Raw genomic sequence first — 19,174 nt, forward strand, 5'->3', positions numbered from 1 at the left:
GCATAGTGTACATGGGTAAGCACAGGAATGGTGAAAATGTTAAATGTCCTCCCCTTCTTCCTCCACTTCCCCCTCGGGCTTAAGGGGGCCTGGTCCTGGTGGGGGGAGCTGCAGGAGGCACAAAGGCTGAGCCTAGAGTTGAGCTGGGTCCTCCTGCCTGCTTCCCCTGTGCCGCAGTGACTGTGGACCTGGCTTATACCTGTGGGAGCTCAGCAAAGCTCGGCCTGGCTCAGGCTGCAGTGCTGCCCCTGAAATGCTGCTTTAGGCCTGGTCTTAGCCCCAGCTTGGGTCTGAGCTCAGCCCAAGCTCCTGAGGCTGTCACCCACCTCCTTCCCCCTGGGGTGAGGGTGGACAGTCGCCCTCCCTCATGTAGGAGAACCGGGGCAGGAGTTAAAGGAGTCTGCCACAGCACAGGGACCAAAACCTAACACTTACCTAAAGGTTCGCTTAATCCTGCCCATTTTAGAGCTGTAAGAAACGGCTCCTGCTCGCTTTAGTTAAATCCTACTCTAAGCCCTTAAAACACTGAGGTGCTGACCCTGGGTCTCAGCTGCAGGGGTGCTCTGTTGGGCCCCAAAAACACAAATCCAGGCCCTGGGTCCAGCAGGGGGGTGTGACAAAAACACCCTCACCAGGGCCAGGAAGACATTTTCCCCCCCCAGTGGTTAAATCGTTCGTGTTCCCAGGAGGGAGAAGGCCCAGCTTGGCGGGGTAACACCTCATCAGACCTCGTGGAGACAACACCTCGGTACAGACCAAACAGAAATCTATGCAAGGGCGTCAGGGTCACAGTTAAAATTAAAAAAAAAAGATTAAAAAATTCAAGTCTAACTCAGATTCCTTTTTTCTCCCCCGTTGCCCCAGACAAAAGCAAAGCTGCAGGTGTGAGAGGGACGGTGCGGAGCTGGGGCGCTGCTGGCTCGGGGTGAACCTTAAACACAGGCCACGCCCCTGCCAGGGGCTGGGTACCACAGCAACAAGGAAAACAAATTAAAAAAAATTAAAAAAAACACAAAATAACCTTAAAATACACAACGGGGTGAACGTGGTGCCTGACTGCTGCTGCCTGATGCTCAGGTGCCATCTGGCTCCAGCTGCTGGTGAGTGGGGACAGCCACCCCCACTGGTCTCACCAATTTGCAAATGAGGTAAATAATTAATTACTGACTCGACGCAGGCTGGGAGGGAACAAGACGCCACCAACTCCACTGCCCCAAGGCCCTGCTTTACCCCTTTCTTAGCCCAAAATGTGTCACGCAACAACCTGCCCCCCCCCACCACCCCAGGCCGTGGCTCCCAGGGGCTTCGTGTGGCCAATCCCCCCCCCAACCGCCCCCTCCCCAACGCACCAGAAAAATACCCCCGGGGCGAGTTCCCGCAGCTCCTGCCCTCACTCTGTCCCTGCAGCGGGACAGGAGCCACCATGTCACCTCACGACACAGCCACCGAACCCCGTGCCCAGGCACCACCAGCACCATTTCACCATAAAAAAAACAAACCCACAAACCAACCGGAAAAAAAAAAAAAAATTCCTTCCTTTTCACACTGAGAACGCTGCAGCGTTTCACCAAAAAGCACCAGCAGCAGCTCAGCCAAGCGCGAGAGGGGTCTGGGATTCACAACCTGGTGCTGCCATCACCCGTGCAGAACGGAACAGACAGCCAGCCTCAGACTTGATCATAATCCCATAATAGTCTGTCAGCGGCAGCCGACGGCTGCTCGCAGGGCTGAGCTGCGCCTCAATCCCAACGCCAGCACCGCTCCCTTCGTGCCAGACCTCCGTGGCCCCACCCCAGGGGAGACTCCCTGAACACCAGCACAGAGGGGATTTAACACACTCGGATTTATTCCATCAACCATCCACCGCCTCAGCCAGGAGCCCCCCGGCACCCGCTGCCCCCCACTCCCCGCCGCTCCGCTACCGGCAGCCGCACTCATCCACCACCATGTCCTCGTAGTGCCTCAGCACCACGTTGTCGTTGTTATCGTAGTAGAGGATGGAGATGGGCGAGAGCCTGACGGGGACGCAGCAGGGCTGGGGGGTGCCCTGGGGGTCCAGCGAGTGCACCATGGTCTGGAGGATGGCGTGGTTGGTGCTGTTGAGCTCCGCCGTCAGGGGAAAGGGGCACTCGCCCAGGCAGTAATTCGCCATGTAGCCCTGGGGGGCGATGATCCAGTTCTCCCAACCAACGTCGCTGAAGCTGATGTAAAGCCGCCTGGGCTTGCAGAGGTTGCTCGTGGTGATGGGGAGGGAATGAGCGCTTCTCCTCCTCCTGGCAGCTTTGCACTGCTGCTGGCTGAGGGTCACCACCAGGAGGGAGGTGTCCAGGAAGGAGTCGATGCTGGTGCAGAGGCTCTGCAGCCCCCCGCAGGCCGGGGCGGAGGCCCCATGGCTGCCGCTCACCGAGATCTCCAGCACCAAGCCCAGGTTCCTGCTGGACGTTCTCCAGTCCTTCGCCACCCTGCTCAGGTTGAAGAGAAGAGACTTGTGCAGCCGGGCGAAGGACTGTTCCACCAGCAGCTTTCGGCTGTGCTGCTGGGAGGGCACCCCCCGGAGAGACAGCTGGGAGGTTTGGTAGAGCCTCAGCTCAAAAACCTGCCCCTGCCTGGAGGTGTGGTAGGAGTTGTGGCTGAATTTGATCTCCAGTTGAGCCATCGTCAAGCGCTCCCCCTCCTCCAGCACCGAGAGGTTGAAGTACAGACGCTTCTGCAGACACAGCAACCTCTGGGGCTGCCCGTTATGAATGAAGTGGCCTGACAAAGAAGGAGAAATAGAGGTGGTGGTGGTTGAACCCTGTTGCGCCGGGCGGGATTCAGCCTCCCAGGGCTCCAGTTGAAGCTCCTGGCTGAAGAGGAAGATGGGGCTGGCAGAGGCGCCCGCAGTCGTTGGGTGAAGGTGGCCCGGCTGCAGAAGGGCCAGCAGCCCGACGGCGCGGCCTCCAGGCGGGTCTGGAGCCACAAACACAACCCCGGGCTCCAGCCTGCGGCACTGAGACGCTCCAGCCCTTCCAGCACCACCTCTAGATGCTGCTTAACATCTTGGTGGGTTATTTTTCCCCAGCTGTAAATATCTCCCCCCAGGACACGGGGGTTGCTGTTTGGGATGGAGGGGAAAGGAAGGCAAATGGCCACAGACTTTAGGAACTGGTCAGCTGCCTGTCTCAGCCAGCCCTGGGTTTCCAGCTGAAACGCAGAAACCCAAGGGAAGCTCCACGGCGCCTCCAGACACCGACCAAACCCTTCCCGAGTCACCGAGATCAGCTCAGAGGCCACGGGCTGAAGCAGGCAGATGTGCCGCGTGGTCACGCAGAGGCACGAGGGCAAAAAGGGAGGAGAGGAGGGGACACACACAGAGTCAAAGGGCCGAGGGTCCCATCCCCGTGCTGGTCCCACTCGCTGCACCCACAGCCCCAGCGCGCGGAGGAGCCACGTCACCCCAGGCCAGGAGCCACCACCATGAGCCCAGCGGGTCCAGCTGGTCACCTGGGACCAAACTGGGGCACATTAGGTGCCCGGGCGGGACAGAGCCTTACACCCTCCACACCCTCACCCGCTGCCTCGTCTACTGACTCATCATTCCTAAACTGTAAATAATTGTCTACAACACCCAGAGGGACCAGAGCTGTCAGAGCTGAGATTTCTCCTGGAGGCTGATTCTGGGCACTGCCCGTCCTCCCCCAGCCTCTCCCACCTACGCCCAACAGACAGAAAAGGAAGGACCGGAGCAAAGTCTCCCACAGGCCAGAGATCAGAGCGGCTTCCAAAAGACAGGACCCAGAGCAGGGCCTTTCTGTACCTTGGTCAGCGAAGACACGGATGATGTTCCCAGGGACATTAAATTCCTCCACCCTACAGGCATCCGCCAGGTCTTTGTTTGGAGAGGGCAGCGTCTTTCTCTTCTGGAAGATCCGCCAGAGCACAGACGGCACAGGAACGGGGGTTTTCGGGCTGGGCTTGGCACTCAAACCCAAGGATTTTAACAGTAAACTTTCCTGCAAACTCAACTCCATCCCCAGAACCAGGCTCAGGAGAGCCCAGGCCAGGCTGGCTTTAAAGCTGAGGAGAAGCCACATTGCTCTGCTCTGGTCCCAGACAAAGGGCAGCCTGGGCCGGGACCTGAAGACAGGGGCCAGGGGGGTGTTGATTGCCTGATTGGAGCCTTTGATCTGGTTAGTGCTCAATTAGCACAGAGGGATTCCCAGGATTGGGCAGAGGGTGTGAACGGTCCCTCCAGGCTCCTCGGGACCTGTTAACCCTTTGAGGCTGCGTGGCAGGAGAGCGGCTGCCCTCCTCCTCCCTCGGAGCTCCTACTCCCACGTCTCCACGGCATCGAGGTCCAACCACGAAGTCCTTGGTGGTGGGGAAGAGGCTGCTCGTCCCCGCACAAAGCTGCTGGCAGGTCGAGAGCTGCTGCCACCCGCTGCAGACAGCCCACCGGATCCAGGGGCAGACACAGATCTGGGTCTCTTCTTGCTCCTTCCTCTCAAATCAGCTTTTTTTTTTTTTTCCCCTCCCGATCACAGCATCCAACACTTCTCTCTCAAAGCCATCAACTTCCAGCACACCAAATCATCAAACTCTCCACACAGCCCCAGGACCAGCACAGAAATCCACCAGCACCCACCCCGTGCGCAGGGCCCCTGCCCCAGCCAGGCAGAGGGAGCCCCGTGGCCTCCCCGCTCAGCACGCCCGATGTTACACACACACAATGCTGGCCAACAAGTTACCCGGTTCAATCTTGCAGAATAGACAGGTCAATACTATAAAATTCAGTTTAGCCACACACGTGCTGACTAGGGACCACCGTTACCCCAACTCAGCACCGTCACTGCCCCAACTCTGCTGTGACCAAGCAGAGAGAGGCCTGGGTTATCGGTCCCCTTCATTCCCTCCTTCCTGCAAATCCCACTTGAAAGCCAAGGAACCCCCCTGAAATCCTGCTGGACCATGACGAGCAAGAAGACGATGGATCCTGCCACAGCTTGGGACTGTTTCTGTCAGCCCGAGTCACATTTTGCTTTCTGTTTACTGAGGAACTTTCCCTGTGGCTCAAACAATGAGCCTGGAGTTGAATCAATACAACAAACCAAACAAGAAAAAAAAAAAAAAAAAACCAACCAACAAACGAACCCAAAGAATTAACCACCCTCTGATGCCTGGAGTTAATGCCCTGAATCCCCCCTGCACTGCCTGATGTCCGCAGCTGGGAGGAAGCTCAGTTGCCCCGTGAGCAGAGAGTGACAACGGGACAGTCTTGGTCTGAGGGGCTGTAACACCCACAGGGCTCCCCGGAACAGAGACACAGCTCGGCCCAGCACCGGTCCTGCCTGGAAAACCAACACGGGGAGCAGAAACTATTTGTTCTTTACTCGAGCAAACAGCCATTGCAGGGTGAGAGTCTAGAGATCCCTCAGCAGGGGACTCGGAGGGACTGGGACTGGCTTTTTAAGCAACTATCGGACTCACACAGGCTTTTTAAGCAGATTAAATCTCCCGGCCTTCATCCGTCAGGACAGGAGGCTGGACTAATGCTCCAGGGCTGGGTTTCCAGGCAGACCTGCTCGTGGGAACGGTGCTGTGGCCCCAGCTCTACGCGGGCAGCTCTGTGTCAGTGACCCCCCCTGAGGAGGAAGGCTCAGAGGTGCATCATTGCCTCTCTAGTCCCTGCTCGGCTGCTAAAGAAGAGCTGGCTTTGGGCTCCCCTCCTCTGGGACGGTGGTGCCAGTGGAGAGGCCGTTGTGCTCCCCAGTTTGATGCTGGGTCAGAGAAGTCCTCAAGGGCTGCTGAGGAAGGGGCAGGGGGGGGGGGGGTGTCCAACAGTAAAGAGGGAAAATCACAGAGGGGCTGCGAATAGCCGGGGCATGAAGTGACAGAAGAAACACCAGGGGACCTAAAGCCAGCTCCAAATCCTACCTGGACCAGCAAAGCCACCAGCCTCTCAACTGAACCAGCACAGACTGGCCACGGAAAGCACATCAGCATCAGGCGAAGCCTGGTCACAGGCAAAGCCCCAGGAGGGGCCTGATCCTGTCAGTGGCATCTCTTCCCCGGCTCCGGGCAGGGGACGAAGGGGGATCGGGGATGAAGTTCTTCTCCTTGTGCCTTTCATTCGCTGGGTTTGAGTGCAGGGTCCTGGGTCAGTCCCCAGATCCAGCCAGGCTGCCCAGGCTGCAGCAGCCGCACTGCCCTTACAACCGCTTGTCTTTCACAAGTCCATTCTTCAGGTGCATCCTGTGAAAGAGCAGAGCAGGCAGTGAGCCTCGGCCTCCACACAGACTCTCCCTCCTTCCCTCCCTCCCTTTTACAAATCGCTACCGAGGTCAGATCTGTCTTGACAGGCTCACACAGACAATTTGTCCCCCCTCAGCCAGACCCGCTCTGTGGGATCCAGCGTCTCGCCAGCTTCTGTGCTCACCCCACGAAGTGCAGATGCTGCTCGGAGAGAACAGCCTCGAGCAAAGAGCCAGCCCCACACGGTGAGCAGGGGCAGGGGTGGGCGAGGATTCATGGGACAGAAAGACGGATGGACACACCCCAGTGCCGAGGCACAGAGACACAGAGTCCTCCCTGCTCCCTGTAGCAGTGTTTTACACTCTCTGTCAAGCCATCCTGCTCTTCCAGCCCCGTGGCAAACCCTTTGAGAGTGGCTCCAGGGCCCTGGGGGGGTCTGCCAGCACCCCTTCCCCGAGCCCACAGATGCTGCCCCTGTGTGTCACGCCCCCCCTGCACACATACCCTTCTTTCAGAGCACTGGGCAGCAGGAGTCCAGCCTCTTTCTTCTTGGCCGTTGTGGTTTTCTTGCTGTCCTCCACGTCGTACTCACGCACATCATTCACCTCTTGCACCTGCCCCATCAGCACCTTGGCCACAAACAGGACGATGTACTGTGGGGGAGAGGCACCGTCAGCCACAGACACCAAGGTTCAGAGCTGTTCCACCCAACCTGCTCACTCCCTTTTGCTAAGCGGGACCTTTCTCCACTGTCCTCAGCCCCGAGGAGTCAGAGCAGACCCCTCGGGATGGCCAAAGCCCCGGGATGCAGCTGATGACCCACAGCAGCGGGAGGCAGCAGCGCTGTGACTACCCTGAACTGATTTCACCCCCACAGGATGAGGAACTCGGCTGCTGCCCTGCTCTGGCTGACATCAGCCCTCCAAGTCCACCCTTTTCACCCCTTCCCCAAAGCTTCAGGGGATGCCAGAGCATCTACAGCCAGATCAAGTTCCAGCCTGCCCCAACTGCTGATACCGCTCCCTCCCCGTGGATCCCCGGGGTGCCAGATTGTCCAGATTCCAGCACAGAGGAGCCCCTCGGGAAGTGACCTGGGGTCCCTCCTCCCCTCCGAGCCATCCCCCAGGTTGTCTGAAGCCAGCTCCATCCCTGCAGCCCCCCAGCTGCCCCCGGGCCAGGCAGGCAGCAGGCGCTGTGCAGGAGAGCAGAGGAGGGAGAAGCTAGTGTAGGGGTTGCTGAGCTCCCCCTACTCACCAGAAACCAGTAGATGTTCATCAGAGTGAGGACAAGGAGCAGAGCATTGAAGAAGAAGTAGAAGGGGATATTAGGGACCGACTGGAGGCTGGAGTAGCAAGTGGCGTAGAGCACCTTGAGGGGGAACCAGTAGAGACGGAACCAGAACCTGCCAGGGCAGAGGGAGCAGGGTGGGTTTAACGGCCCAGGGGGATCGCGGGAGAGGCGTGAGACCCAGCACAGCTTCCCCCAGCACGGCCTCGGGGCAGCCCTCGGCAGCTCCCCTGCACCCCGCAGGCCCTGCGCAGCTGGCCGGGGGCTGGACTTCACACAGACCCTGCACAAGGGCAGCTGTGCAGGGCAGCATACAGCTTCTGAGGGCAGCATACAGCTCCTGAGGGCAGCATACAGCTTCTGAGGGCAGCATACAGCTTCTGAGGGCAGACGAGGCTTGGCATCAGAGGCAGGGCAGAGAGGTGGGTCTACACTGCTGCTTCTCTCAACGGGATGGGGGACAGGAGGGAAATATGGCTGGAAGGTTTTCTGAGTCCTCTGCATCCCCAGTTTATCACCAAAACCCTTCGCCACTCTCCTCAAAGCGAGGGCTCTTGTTGCCACCCCTGCTGTTCAGCAGAGAGGGAGGAAGGACACAAAGGGACAAATGAGAAGTGACAGCCTGCAGGTTCCCCATCTCTATCCTTCATTTTGGTTTTTTTTCTCCTGCTTTGCCCCAAGAGGAACAGCAAGGCTGGGATCTGAGACAGCCCCACGTCCCATTTCCTTCTTGCAAAAAGTGATTCTTAGTGCTAAAAACCAAGCGAGTGGGAAAATGGAAACAGCTCCTCCTCCCCTGGGGTCATTTATCATGCTGCAAGCGAGATTTCGCAGGCACTTCTGTGGTGACAGACAGCGAAGTGACTACAGAAGGATTCCAAGCCCAGCATGGGGTCAGGCTCTGCGGGAACCTCTTCCCAAACAGTTTTTGAAAGGGTTTGTTCCCATGCACACAAACCCAGCCGGCTGCACCCCGAGGCACTGGGGGGACTGCAAAAGCTGGCAAGGACGGGTGGAACGTGGGAGCAGACAAACTCACCAGCTGATGCTGAAGGTGAGGCAGCCAATGTTGGAGATGACGTCGTTGAGGCGATGATAGACTCCCCCCCGGTGCTTGAAGTAGACGTTGAGCTTGGTGAATTCCAGCTGCACGTCATTGACGTCGTGCAGGAAGAGCACGAGGATGCCCACGTTGTGGTACCTGTAGGAAAAAAAAAAAAAAAGGAGCAGGGAGTGGGGAGATGTGTGGAGTCCTCCTGCTGCACGCCCACAAGATGCACGTGAGCACAGAAAATCTTCAGTTTTTGCTGTGTAGCTGCCCAAAGCTGGCCCGGGCAGGTGGCAGAGGGGCAGTGTCACACCAAGGGTCTCACCTGAACGCGTACGAGAAGGCGATGAGGGTCAGTGTGACCACGTGGTGAAGCAGCATGACAACAGAGTCCTTGCGCCACGTGTCCATGTAGGCCGTGGCGTAGATGGAGTGTCCGTAGAAGCTGCACTGCAACAGGTAAGCGATGGCGATGTCCGTGGGCACGTCCATGCCCTTCTTCCAGCCTGGGGTGGGACAAAGACACCCAGGTGAACCCAGGGCCACGAGTGCTGGGTTCTGTCAGCAGCAGAGGGACAGGAGTGCGATGAGCAGGGAGCGAGCAGCAGGCAGAGCTGCCCCAGGCAGCCCCCGCGCTTCGGGGTGCTCAGGTGCTGCAGCTCCCTCCCCGGAGCTCATCAAGATGCGAAGGAAGCAAAGGCTGGAAGGGAACCCAGGCAGTTTGGCTCCCAAACTCTGCCTTTGGCGCGAGGCCCGCTCCCTCTCCTAGATCTAAGGGAGAAACCTTGATTTATTTCTCTCCTGCTTTAAGGACTCAATCCCATTCCCCCCGTAGCTGACACATCCCAGCCCTCGCTGTCTGCAACAGCCACTAGATGACTCTCTCTGTAACAAAGTGAAGGGAGACAGCCTGTCCTGCCCTTTCTGTACCCACAGCACCACAGAAAAGGCAACTGAGGGGTTCAGTCTTCTCTTCCGCTCACCCCAACTCCCATTCCCTTGTTCAACCCAGACGTTTTATGAACCTGGACATCCAAACCCATCCCCACTTCTCCCTGGTTCTTACTGTACCATAAAAGACAGACGGTGGGTCGTAGAAGAAGGGGTAGTCGGTGAAGAAGAGCAGGTAGATGCCATACGACCAGGATAATGTGTAGAAAAGCAGCTTCCAGGCACTCTCAGGCATCTTGGCAGCATCTTTCGGCTGCAGGTTGCACCATTCCCCGAAGGGCTGCAAGGAGAGGGGAGAAGTATCATCACAGGGGGCAAAGGGACCGGCCCTGGGGAGCCCGGGGCTGAGGCCACCAAATCCCCAAGAGACCCGAGCGCTGCACGGCGCGTGCGACACCAGGCAGGGCAAAACCAGAGCCACGAACTTGGTTTTTCTGGCTGCCTTTACAGCGTGTAAAAAGGAGGTCAAAGAGGCTCTAGAGAGAGCCCGAGAAACACGAGGCTGGAGATCCTTCCACTCGGGCTCGGCGAAAGCAGAGCCTGGCTGAGGAGGCAGGAGCCCACGGCACCCGTCCCGCGGGCTGGGCACTGCTCCAGGAGCAGGGCTGACCACAGCCGGCTTTTGCAGAACAGAGTCAATAACTAATAAAATAAAAATCAAGCCCTATCTGCACAGGGAAACCCAGAAGAGGAAGCTGTCAGGATACTATCCTGCGCATACGGACCTGGCAGCACTGCCAGCTCCCAGAAAAGAGCCTTTTACCTGAGGAAGGAAAGGCTTTGCAGAGCCCGAAACACCCGGCCGCCGCTGCTGCTGCCCGGCCAGCACAGCACAAACCTCCCCTGCGTGTGCAACCTGCGTCAGAGGGGGCCAGGTTTGCACATAACGAGTCAGTAAAGCCTGGGGCACGGGGACCTCTTGCTCTCTCACACCTACCCATCCTCACCCATGTTCCCAGCAGGTTTTCTAGCTGACCAGTGCTGAAATACTGCTGGTTTTTTCCCCCCCTCAGCTGTGGTTTGCAGAACCCCTCCCACCTGTCAAGACTCAGAAATAGGAGGTAAAGATTCCCCAAATATGGCCAAAGTGAGGGAAGATGAGCAGTTCTGCGGGTTCTCGCACTAATCAGAACGAAACTTTCTCAGCCTGACTTGCCGCCGGTCCCGAGGATGCCGAGTACCACCCCGCTCTCCCGAACTGCAAGAGCGAGACTGCTGGGCCACCGAGGCCAGGGAAAACTGGGAAATCTGAGCCAAAGCAAAGCCCCAGCCCTCACCAGCCTCAGCTCCCCGGCCGTAAAACGGAGCAGGGGACGCGACTGCGCCTCGGAGCGCGTGGTGCCGCACACCGAGCGGGCCCTTCGCTCGCCCGGGGCTCCGGGCTTGGATGTTTTCCCTCCGTGGCAGCTGAGCAACACCAGGCAGGGCTTCTGCTTCTCATCACAAGAGTGACGGAGCCGTATCAGCCCGGCCAACCTCTGCAGCCCCCGGCTGGGGCCGCGGGGGAGCCAGTCAACGCGGGGGAGTGTTGCTTAAAGTCCAGAGGGAACCATCACTGCCCGAAACACAGATAACGCCCAAAGGCCCCCCCCCCCCGGCTGAGAGCACCCCAGGGGGAGACCAGATAAGCTCGAGATGAAAACAAAATGCCTGCAAAGTAACCGTACCCCACCCCGGGTCAGCGCTTTCTGCAGCCGGCGCTCGGCTCCTCGATGCTCAAAGGCTATATTAAGGCCCCAGCTGTCTCCAGGCAGTGGCTGCTCTGGCTTTTAGCCCCTCTCTGCATCAGATTTTTCAAAGGACTCCACTCCAAGCATTGTCCCAGCCTAACAGTGCTTTGTTCTAAGCTCTGAATTTCCCAGCACTGGTCAGACCTGGAAGCACGGGCCCCACAGAGCTCTGCCAAGCTGTCCCTATCCCCTCCAGCTCGAGGCAGGGCTCTGTCCCCCCCCCCACATCTCGCATTCAGAGCACGGCTGTCCTCACTGCGACCGGGAACACGCTGCTGCCAAGGCTCCTTCCAACAGGAGCCACGGTAGGAAAAAGAGGAGGAAGCTTCAAGGGTGAATAAATAATGCAGAGACAGAAAGTCCTGGGCCCAGAAAGCATGAATTATTTGTGTCTCCATAGAGTGGAGCATAGAAGCAGCTCCGATATGGGTTCAGCTCACCACGCTACCACGACACCGAGCTGCAGAGCCCCCTGCCCTCCTCACCCAGGCCCGAATTTAGGATGCTGAGCTCAGCCTCAAATCCCTGCTGCAGCCTTGCTGCTGATCGCCAGCCGAGTCATTTCGCTGCTTTTCCGAGGCTCAGTTCCCTACCTGCAAAGGGGGAAGAACAGCACGTTTCTCCCCCGGGTAGGCAGAGCTGATGACAAGGCCTATCACCCACAGGGCAGGCTCGTCCTACTGAGACAAAGCCGGTCTTACGGGCGCTGGGAGCCTCGGCAGGGACGGCAGCAAATCGCCACCACGAGCCTCATGAAGAGCCCACTGCAGTCAGGGCAGCAGCTCCCAGTCTGGAGAGAAAACAAGACCCAGGGAAGGGCTACCCCCACCCCAGCTGGTGGTGGCCAGCGCTCGGAGAGGTTTCAGCCCTCACCGTGCACGTGGTTAATGACAAGACCTGGAGGGAGCCCTCCTCGTCCCTTAAGTAGCCACGGGGCACCTCAGGCTGTACCCGGAGCCCTACAGAAATGGGAGCTGGCTCTGGAGTAGGAACAGGGACGGATCGGAAGAGAATCAGCATCACACGGGGGGCTGAGGGGACAAATTAACGTCCCTGGGATGACCCCACCAAAACCTGGACGCTTGCCCGGGGAAGCACAAGCCCAGGAGATGCACAGACCAGCCCCCAGCACGCAGGAGACGTCTCTGCCCTCTCCTTGGGGGTGGGAGATGCACAAGGAGGGGGATGTCCTCCCATTACCCGGCTGCCGTTCCCACGGCAACGGTGCAGAGATGCCTGTTGCTAAGGGTGACGGGTGCTGCGGCGGGAACAGCGGATCTGGCTCCGGCTGAAAGAGCCCAAGGCTCTTGGCAAGTGATGTAATGGGGCTTCGCTTAAAGGGCAACCGGCTCTTCCTCCCTCCTCCTCCTCGTTACCCCCACGCAAACCTTCACAGGCATCTTATGATTCACTTGTAAAATTAACGGCTCTGAGGGATGTGACTGTTCCCCCACAGCACCGCCCTGCACAACCTGGGGGGCCGGGGGAGGGAGGGAGCAAAGCCGTGGGTGAGAGCCCGCTGCCAGAGCAGTTTGGAGCTGGAAAGAGAAACCGAATGGAAACTGTCGCTGCCCACAGCTCTGCTGAAGTGTCAAAAAAATACTCGTAGCAAAAAGCAAACACATGCTCTCTCCCTTTTTACAGCCTCCGGCACTAAAGGGAAGCAGCCAGTCCCCTTAAATCTACAACCAGCAGGACATGAGTCCTTCCAGCACGCTGGCAGGCTTGCAGCGATGGGCTATGAATTGAGGCTTGTTAACACAGGAATTGTACCCCCCAGACCCCCCCCAGCGCCTCTGCCACCTCCCCAGCCCAGAGACGAGGGCCCGGGCCAAATCCCAGCCGCGCTGCGTCTGGCTTCTGGGCACAACTTGTTCCCCAGAGGAACACAAAGGAATGGCTGGCACCAAGCATCCTCAGCCCAGGGAACTGGCAGCTTTACATCAGTTTTTTTTACTCAATGCAGATGATAATGATGAGCAAGCAGAGCTCCAATTCAAAACCTGGCCACGACCGACAGCTACTGCCCCTTCCGCGGTGGCACAGCTCCGTGTGTGTCTGCTCGGAGCTGGGACAGGGCCCTTCCACCCCAAAGGACAATGTCCCCTCTGCATCCAGCCCAGATGCTGCTCCTGGACCGGCTGCCACCCCCCTGCCACATCAGGGATGGGACACAGAGCCTGCAGCAGAGACGCAGGAAAACATCACTCTTGTCTAAACCTGAAAAAATTAGTCTCGTGGAGCCTGTTGACCCAAGGGCAGTGGCTGTCACCCCACCAGGAAAGGGGGATGAACTAAGCACAGCATGAAGAGCTGCAGCCTACACCAGGCCCCAAGACGCTCAGTGCCTCAGTTTCCCTTCCTACCCAGCAGCTAAGACACTGGGAAGCTGGGTTAGGCTCTGGACAACACTTTCCAGATAAACATGTAAGAAAAAGGCACTATGACAATCACAACAAACCAACAGACATTATTTCTTCCTCGATTCCTCTTGCAAACAGTAAAAATTTGCCCCTAAGAGAGAAAAGCAATAGAAGACACTCTTTGAAGACAAGACACAGCTGCCCACAGGGTGCTGCGGGGGCTGAATAACCTCCTCATGCCTGACTGCTGACACAGCGGCACGGGGAGAGCAGCCCCCGCGCCGAGACGCGGCAGCGCAGCTTCAGTCCCCGGGGTGAAGAAAAGACCCATTGTTGTGGTTTTCTCTCCTTGAGTTTCCAGGGTTTGGGCCTCAACGAGCGGGCAGAGCCCAGCGGGATGAGCCGAGGAAACGGCGTGGCAGAGCCTTCTCCCACCCCGGGGCTCGGTCGGTGTCCTCAGCTCCCAGCAGAGATTGTGCTCGGGGGGAGGTTTTCAGGACAGTGATAATTCTCCCCTCTTCAAGTCACACGCTCAGTGCTGGGGCTTGGAAAAAACAAAGCCTTGATGATACTGTAGGGTGGAGAAAAGTTGTGTAAATCACTGAAAGGGATAACAGGGACCCTTGCTTTCCAGCTTCCACATCCTTCCTGGGGCGATACTGTAGGAACCTTGCTTTCCCGAGCACATTTTTCTATTTACACACCACTTTTCCTTGCGGAGGACACCGCAATGTCCTACAAATTTTGACACTACTAAGATAGCAAGCTGACTAGTGTCTGGGCCAAAAAATGGAAAACATTTACCCACTGCAGATTAAAAACAGACAGCTGGTAAGGATGGAAGTGATACCTGATGAACATCACCAGATTCAGAGGCAGCTTTTACCCAGAATGGATTTTGCTCGCTTACGGACTTACACTTAGCTGACTTCAGGGACTTTTAACTCCCAGCAGCAAAGAGAGCTCAGGGTTGTTGAGGGCTGGAAGCGTCTACCTAGGCTTGTCACAGCTATTCCGGATCATCTTTGAGTGTGGATCTAGGTGTGCTCTTAGTTTTGTCCATTCGAGCTCACTGCACTGCTCAAGACCTGCTGAGGAGAGGAGTCTGCCAGCACAGCTCGCTGAGCTCCAGGCGCTTCACCAAAGCCTTTCCCAGGAGGAGCAGCCTGGTCCTATTCCAGCGGCGCTTGGCCTCGGCACTGCTGGGCTCAGCTGACCTCCAGGATGTTTAACTAACGCAGAGATGCTCAGGTTGCTGCTTTTTAATCAAATTCCTGAGAGCTTGGCTGCAGCCGCTCTCCGCACGGGGGACACACCAAGGACGGTGGCTTTCGGAGACTGAGGGAGCTCAGGCACTAACCGCGGCGGGAGGAGGGGGCGCACAAACCGAGGAGGCTTCCAGGGATGGGAATGCTCACCTAGAACAGGTTTGGTCTTCATTTCTGGAGCTGGTCTGCAGCTCCAGCGAGCTCGTACAATCAGACATGCCCTGAGTGTCGTTCAAGTTGGTGCACGCAGAAGTCCAGAAGAGCAGAGACTCCCGGGTCAGACCCCAGGGAGGAAGGACACATCCCTCAGGCCCCCTGGGGATGCCTGTGCCCCCAGTAGAGCTGACTGGGGGTCTTTCCCTACCCAGTAATCCACATTTGCTCCCCTAACTGGGGTCTTTCCTCCACCAGAACAACTCCTTCTTGTGTTTGCACCAAGTGAGGATTCTGTGAAGAGGCAGCAGATCAAAAATTATCTTTGCTCAGAGGATGACGGGACAAACCACACCTAACGCACAGGCACCGACCGAGCCGTTGTAAGAGGTGAGAGTCCACACTTCCCAATGCCAACCACAGCCCTCCCATCCCAGGCACAACCCTCACCCCTTCTTCAGACCTCCCGGGGAACCTTTTGTGACAAAGATGTCACAGGAAAAATGCTGCTGTGGCCCTAGAAGACAGCAAGGAGCCTTCCTCCTCCCCTCGATCCCACTGCTAAAAACGGGGCCACGCAGACAGCGCAGGAAGAGGTATCTGGCTTAAACACACTCGTTTCTCAGAGGAGCGGTCACGGCCAGAGCTACGTAAGGTGCACTTTATACTCCAAGCTTCAAGGCCTTGTGGTAAGAGCCATTTCCTCTTCAGATGCACAGAATCACAATCCAAGCGGCAAGATTTATTATTTATAAATAACTGGCAGGAAGATAGCGTTCTCCGGACACTTGAGTGGATTCATTTTTATAACTGTGTTTGAGTCCTTGCAGGGAACATGAAGGGAGTCAAAGTGAGGAAGGATGCCCTTTGAGCCTGCACTGGGAAGCAAAGTCCTGTGCAGGGGAGAAGTTTCCTCCCAGGGTTGAACAGGTCTTTTTTTTTTTTTTTTTTTTTCCTCCCTGAATTTCCTCCTGAACGACACCACTCCAGCACCGCCCGCATAGGGATCATGCAATACCAACTGATTTCCTACATAGTGCCAGAGGTTTTAGAGGAAAGCCACAACCTCCATCTTTTCCCATGGCAATTCCAGCAGAATAAACAGAGAAAAGCTTCAGATATTTTAAAAAAAATAAATATATATATATATATGGAGAGTTGTCTCTCCCTGCTGCTACCCTTCCACTTCTTCACTGGGAGAGAACTGACGCTATCGCAGTTCCGCTCAGCGTCTCTTCACTGACACACGTAGATGTAGCCACAAGAACTGGCTCCGATCAACCCTCCCTCACTCTTCTGCAATTACAAGCGTGACCCATTTCTCCGAGGGAACGATCCCTCGGCACTCGCACAAGCTGCTGAGTGGCCTCTGAGGGCACTGAGCAGCCTCCGCAGCACGGAAGAGCTTTTTCCACGCTCTGATCACCGCTCGCTCTGTAAAGGTGAGCGTCACGCAAGGAGAACCTGGAGCACAGGGGAAATTACCTCCAATTTTTTTACAACAGGGTGACCTCCAGCCTCCTTCAGGCCAGTCCTGGTGCTCTCAGGTGCCGCACGCTGCCCATCAGTAGCCACGGGCAGGCAGGGGTGCAGGTAACACGAGGAAATTCAGCCCTACGTAAAAAGCCAGCACGGTACCTCACCTACACGCCGCTTCGGCAGCGTCAAATGACTCCAGAGGACTTAGACTGGAACCTTCCACAAGGTCAAAATCTACCTGGCGCTACCGGATAAGCAAAGACAGCTCTGAACAGCAAAGGGAGAGCCACTCTTTCAGCAGAGCGGGGCCAGCAGTAACTCCCGTTGGCCTCATTATGGGATGCAGGCAGCTGTCTTCAACCTGTGCAGCAGCCTCTGAAGGAAGCAGGAGCGAGGCCTGAACCACGTAGCTGCAAAGAACCACACACGCTCTTGTAGCTACTCAAGGCCTCGTGCCACCACGCTCAGGGGGAGGAGAAAAGGGTCGCGTCCACGTCCCCTGAGCCAACACGCCGCATCTCCGTAGCTTCTGCCTTTCGGGTCCTCCCAAGGGCAGGGGAAGCGCGGAGCGAAGCGCCCAGCAGCCGGGAAGAAACCGCCAGGCAGGCCTGAGCCATCGGAGGGCGAGGGGAGAGCTCCCCGCGGTCCGAGAAATCAAACAGAGCTGGGCTTCGCTCCCAGGGACGTCCTGCTCCCTGTACCAGCAGGGAGGGGACAAGGGCCTGCAAAGCCCTCGGGAGGCTGCGGGGCCCGGACGCTCACATCCCCGCGGCCCCGCTCCGAAGGTCAGCGCGGCACTGCGGTACAGCAGCCCGCCCCCCCCCCCGCCATCGCCGCCGCACCGGCGAGGGAAAGCGGGGAAGGACATTTTTCATGCAAACCCACGGATGACACGCAGAAATGTGGTCCTCTCCTTCCCCCCCGGCGAGAAAAAAACCACAACAACTCAACCCTGCCGGGATGCAGCTAAGGGAACATGGCGGGGGGGTGGGGGGAGCTCTCCCAGTGCAGCGGGATGCTCGGTCCTCCAGGATGCAGCCCCGGGGGAAGGGGGGGGGGATCCCTCATGCAACATCGTGTGTCCCGTCCCCCCCCGGCATGCAGCCTCGGAGGAAGGAGAACGTGCTTTGCCAACGCAACGAGCTACCCGGACCCCCGGGTAGAGGAGAGGAGCCCCCCCCGGTGCAACCGGCCCCGGGGTGGAGGAGAGGAGCCCCCCCCCGGTGCAACCGGCCCCGGGGTGGAGGAGAGGAGCCCCCCCCCGGTGCAACCGGCCCCGGGGTGGAGGAGAGGAGCCCCCCCCCGGTGCAACCGGCCCCGGGGTGGAGGAGAGGAGCCCCCCCCCGGTGCAACCGGCCCCGGGGTGGAGGAGAGGAGCCCCCCCCCGGTGCAACCGGCCCCGGGGTGGAGGAGAGGAGCCCCCCCCCGGTGCAACCGGCCCCGGGGTGGAGGAGAGGAGCCCCCCCCCGGTGCAACCGGCCCCGGGGTGGAGGAGAGGAGCCCCCCCCCGGTGCAACCGGCCCCGGGGTGGAGGAGAGGAGCCCCCCCCCGGTGCAACCGGCCCCGGGGTGGAGGAGAGGAGCCCCCCCCCGGTGCAACCGGCCCCGGGGTGGAGGAGAGGAGCCCCCCCCCGGTGCAACCGGCCCCGGGGTGGAGGAGAGGAGCCCCCCCCCGGTGCAACCGGCCCCGGGGTGGAGGAGAGGAGCCCCCCCCCGGTGCAACCGGCCCCGGGGTGGAGGAGAGGAGCCCCCCCCGCTGCAACCGACCCCGGAGTGGAGGAGAGGAGCCCCCCCGGTGCAACCGGCCCCCGGGTGGAGGAGAGGAGCCCCCGCCCGGTGCATCGGGCTCCCCCATCCCGCCCCCCCGGCGGTCCCCGGCGCCCCTCCCGCCCCCCCCGGCAGCGGGGACTGACCCGAAAGATGCCGCGGACGGCGGCGCGGCGCAGCGCGGTCCAGCCCAGGGCTCCGAGCCCGCAGAGCAGCACCTCGCCCCAGCCCAGGTGCGCGTTCTCGGCCCAGGTCCGGCGCGACAGCTCCCAGCCGCAGTCCCCGCAGCCCCGCACGGCCTCGGCCAAGCTGCCGTAGCCCCGCCGCAGGAGCTGCCCGTAGCCGGGCATGGGCTCGGGGGGCGGCATGGCGCTCCCGCCGCCGCTACCGCCGCCGCCGCCCGCCCATGGCCCCGCCGGCTCCGCGCAGGCTCCGCGCGGGGCGGGACGGGGACTCCCCTCCCCGCCGTTACCGGGCGCTAAGAGCCGCCCCCCCGGCCCGGCCCCTTCGGGCTCTGCCGGCCCCCGCCGAGCGCCCGGGTGGAAGAAGCCTCTCGCCTCCCCCCCACTCCTCCTCCGGAGGGGAAAGGCGACTCATTAGGCGGTTGTTAATCAGGGCGGAGGGGAGCAGCGGCTCATTAGACGCCCGTTAATCAGCACGGAGAGTCGCGGAATGAAGTTACAGCACAGTTTGTTACACACACAAAAAAATAAATTAAAAAATAATCAACAATGCGACTGCTCTCTCGGCCGATGAGCCGTGACAATGGGCTGGAGTCGCTCCAGCAGCGAGAACCGGGGACAAACACCGAGATGTCAGCGCCCGGGGATGACAATTGATGTTAAAACAGCGGAAAACTGCGGTGCCTGCCAAGGTGCACCCTTGGGGGGGGGGGGGG

At 59.0% G+C, this 19,174-nt stretch overlaps 2 protein-coding genes across 2 annotated transcripts; both read right to left on the reverse strand.

Moving 5' to 3' along the window:
- Positions 1-3: 3 nt before the first annotated feature.
- Positions 4-4,321, reverse strand: GDF1 (growth differentiation factor 1). The gene is made up of 2 exons (XM_074928013.1): positions 3,797-4,321; positions 4-2,754 (listed from the first exon to the last, which is right to left on the reverse strand). The coding sequence occupies exons 1-2, from the start codon at positions 4,071-4,073 to the stop codon at positions 1,919-1,921; spliced, it is 1,113 nt and encodes a 370-aa protein (XP_074784114.1). The 5' UTR covers positions 4,074-4,321; the 3' UTR covers positions 4-1,918.
- Positions 4,322-4,463: 142 nt separating this feature from the next.
- On the reverse strand, positions 4,464-18,745 carry CERS1 (ceramide synthase 1). Its single transcript, XM_074928014.1, has 7 exons — positions 18,423-18,745; positions 9,638-9,797; positions 8,892-9,072; positions 8,558-8,719; positions 7,486-7,633; positions 6,736-6,884; positions 4,464-6,231 (listed from the first exon to the last, which is right to left on the reverse strand). Exons 1-7 carry the CDS (start codon positions 18,642-18,644, stop codon positions 6,189-6,191), a joined length of 1,065 nt encoding a protein of 354 aa, XP_074784115.1. The 5' UTR covers positions 18,645-18,745; the 3' UTR covers positions 4,464-6,188.
- Positions 18,746-19,174: the final 429 nt, after the last annotated feature.

The sequence above is a fragment of the Athene noctua genome, chromosome 27 (genome assembly GCF_965140245.1).
Source record: "Athene noctua chromosome 27, bAthNoc1.hap1.1, whole genome shotgun sequence".
NCBI classification, from domain to species: Eukaryota; Metazoa; Chordata; class Aves; order Strigiformes; family Strigidae; genus Athene; species Athene noctua.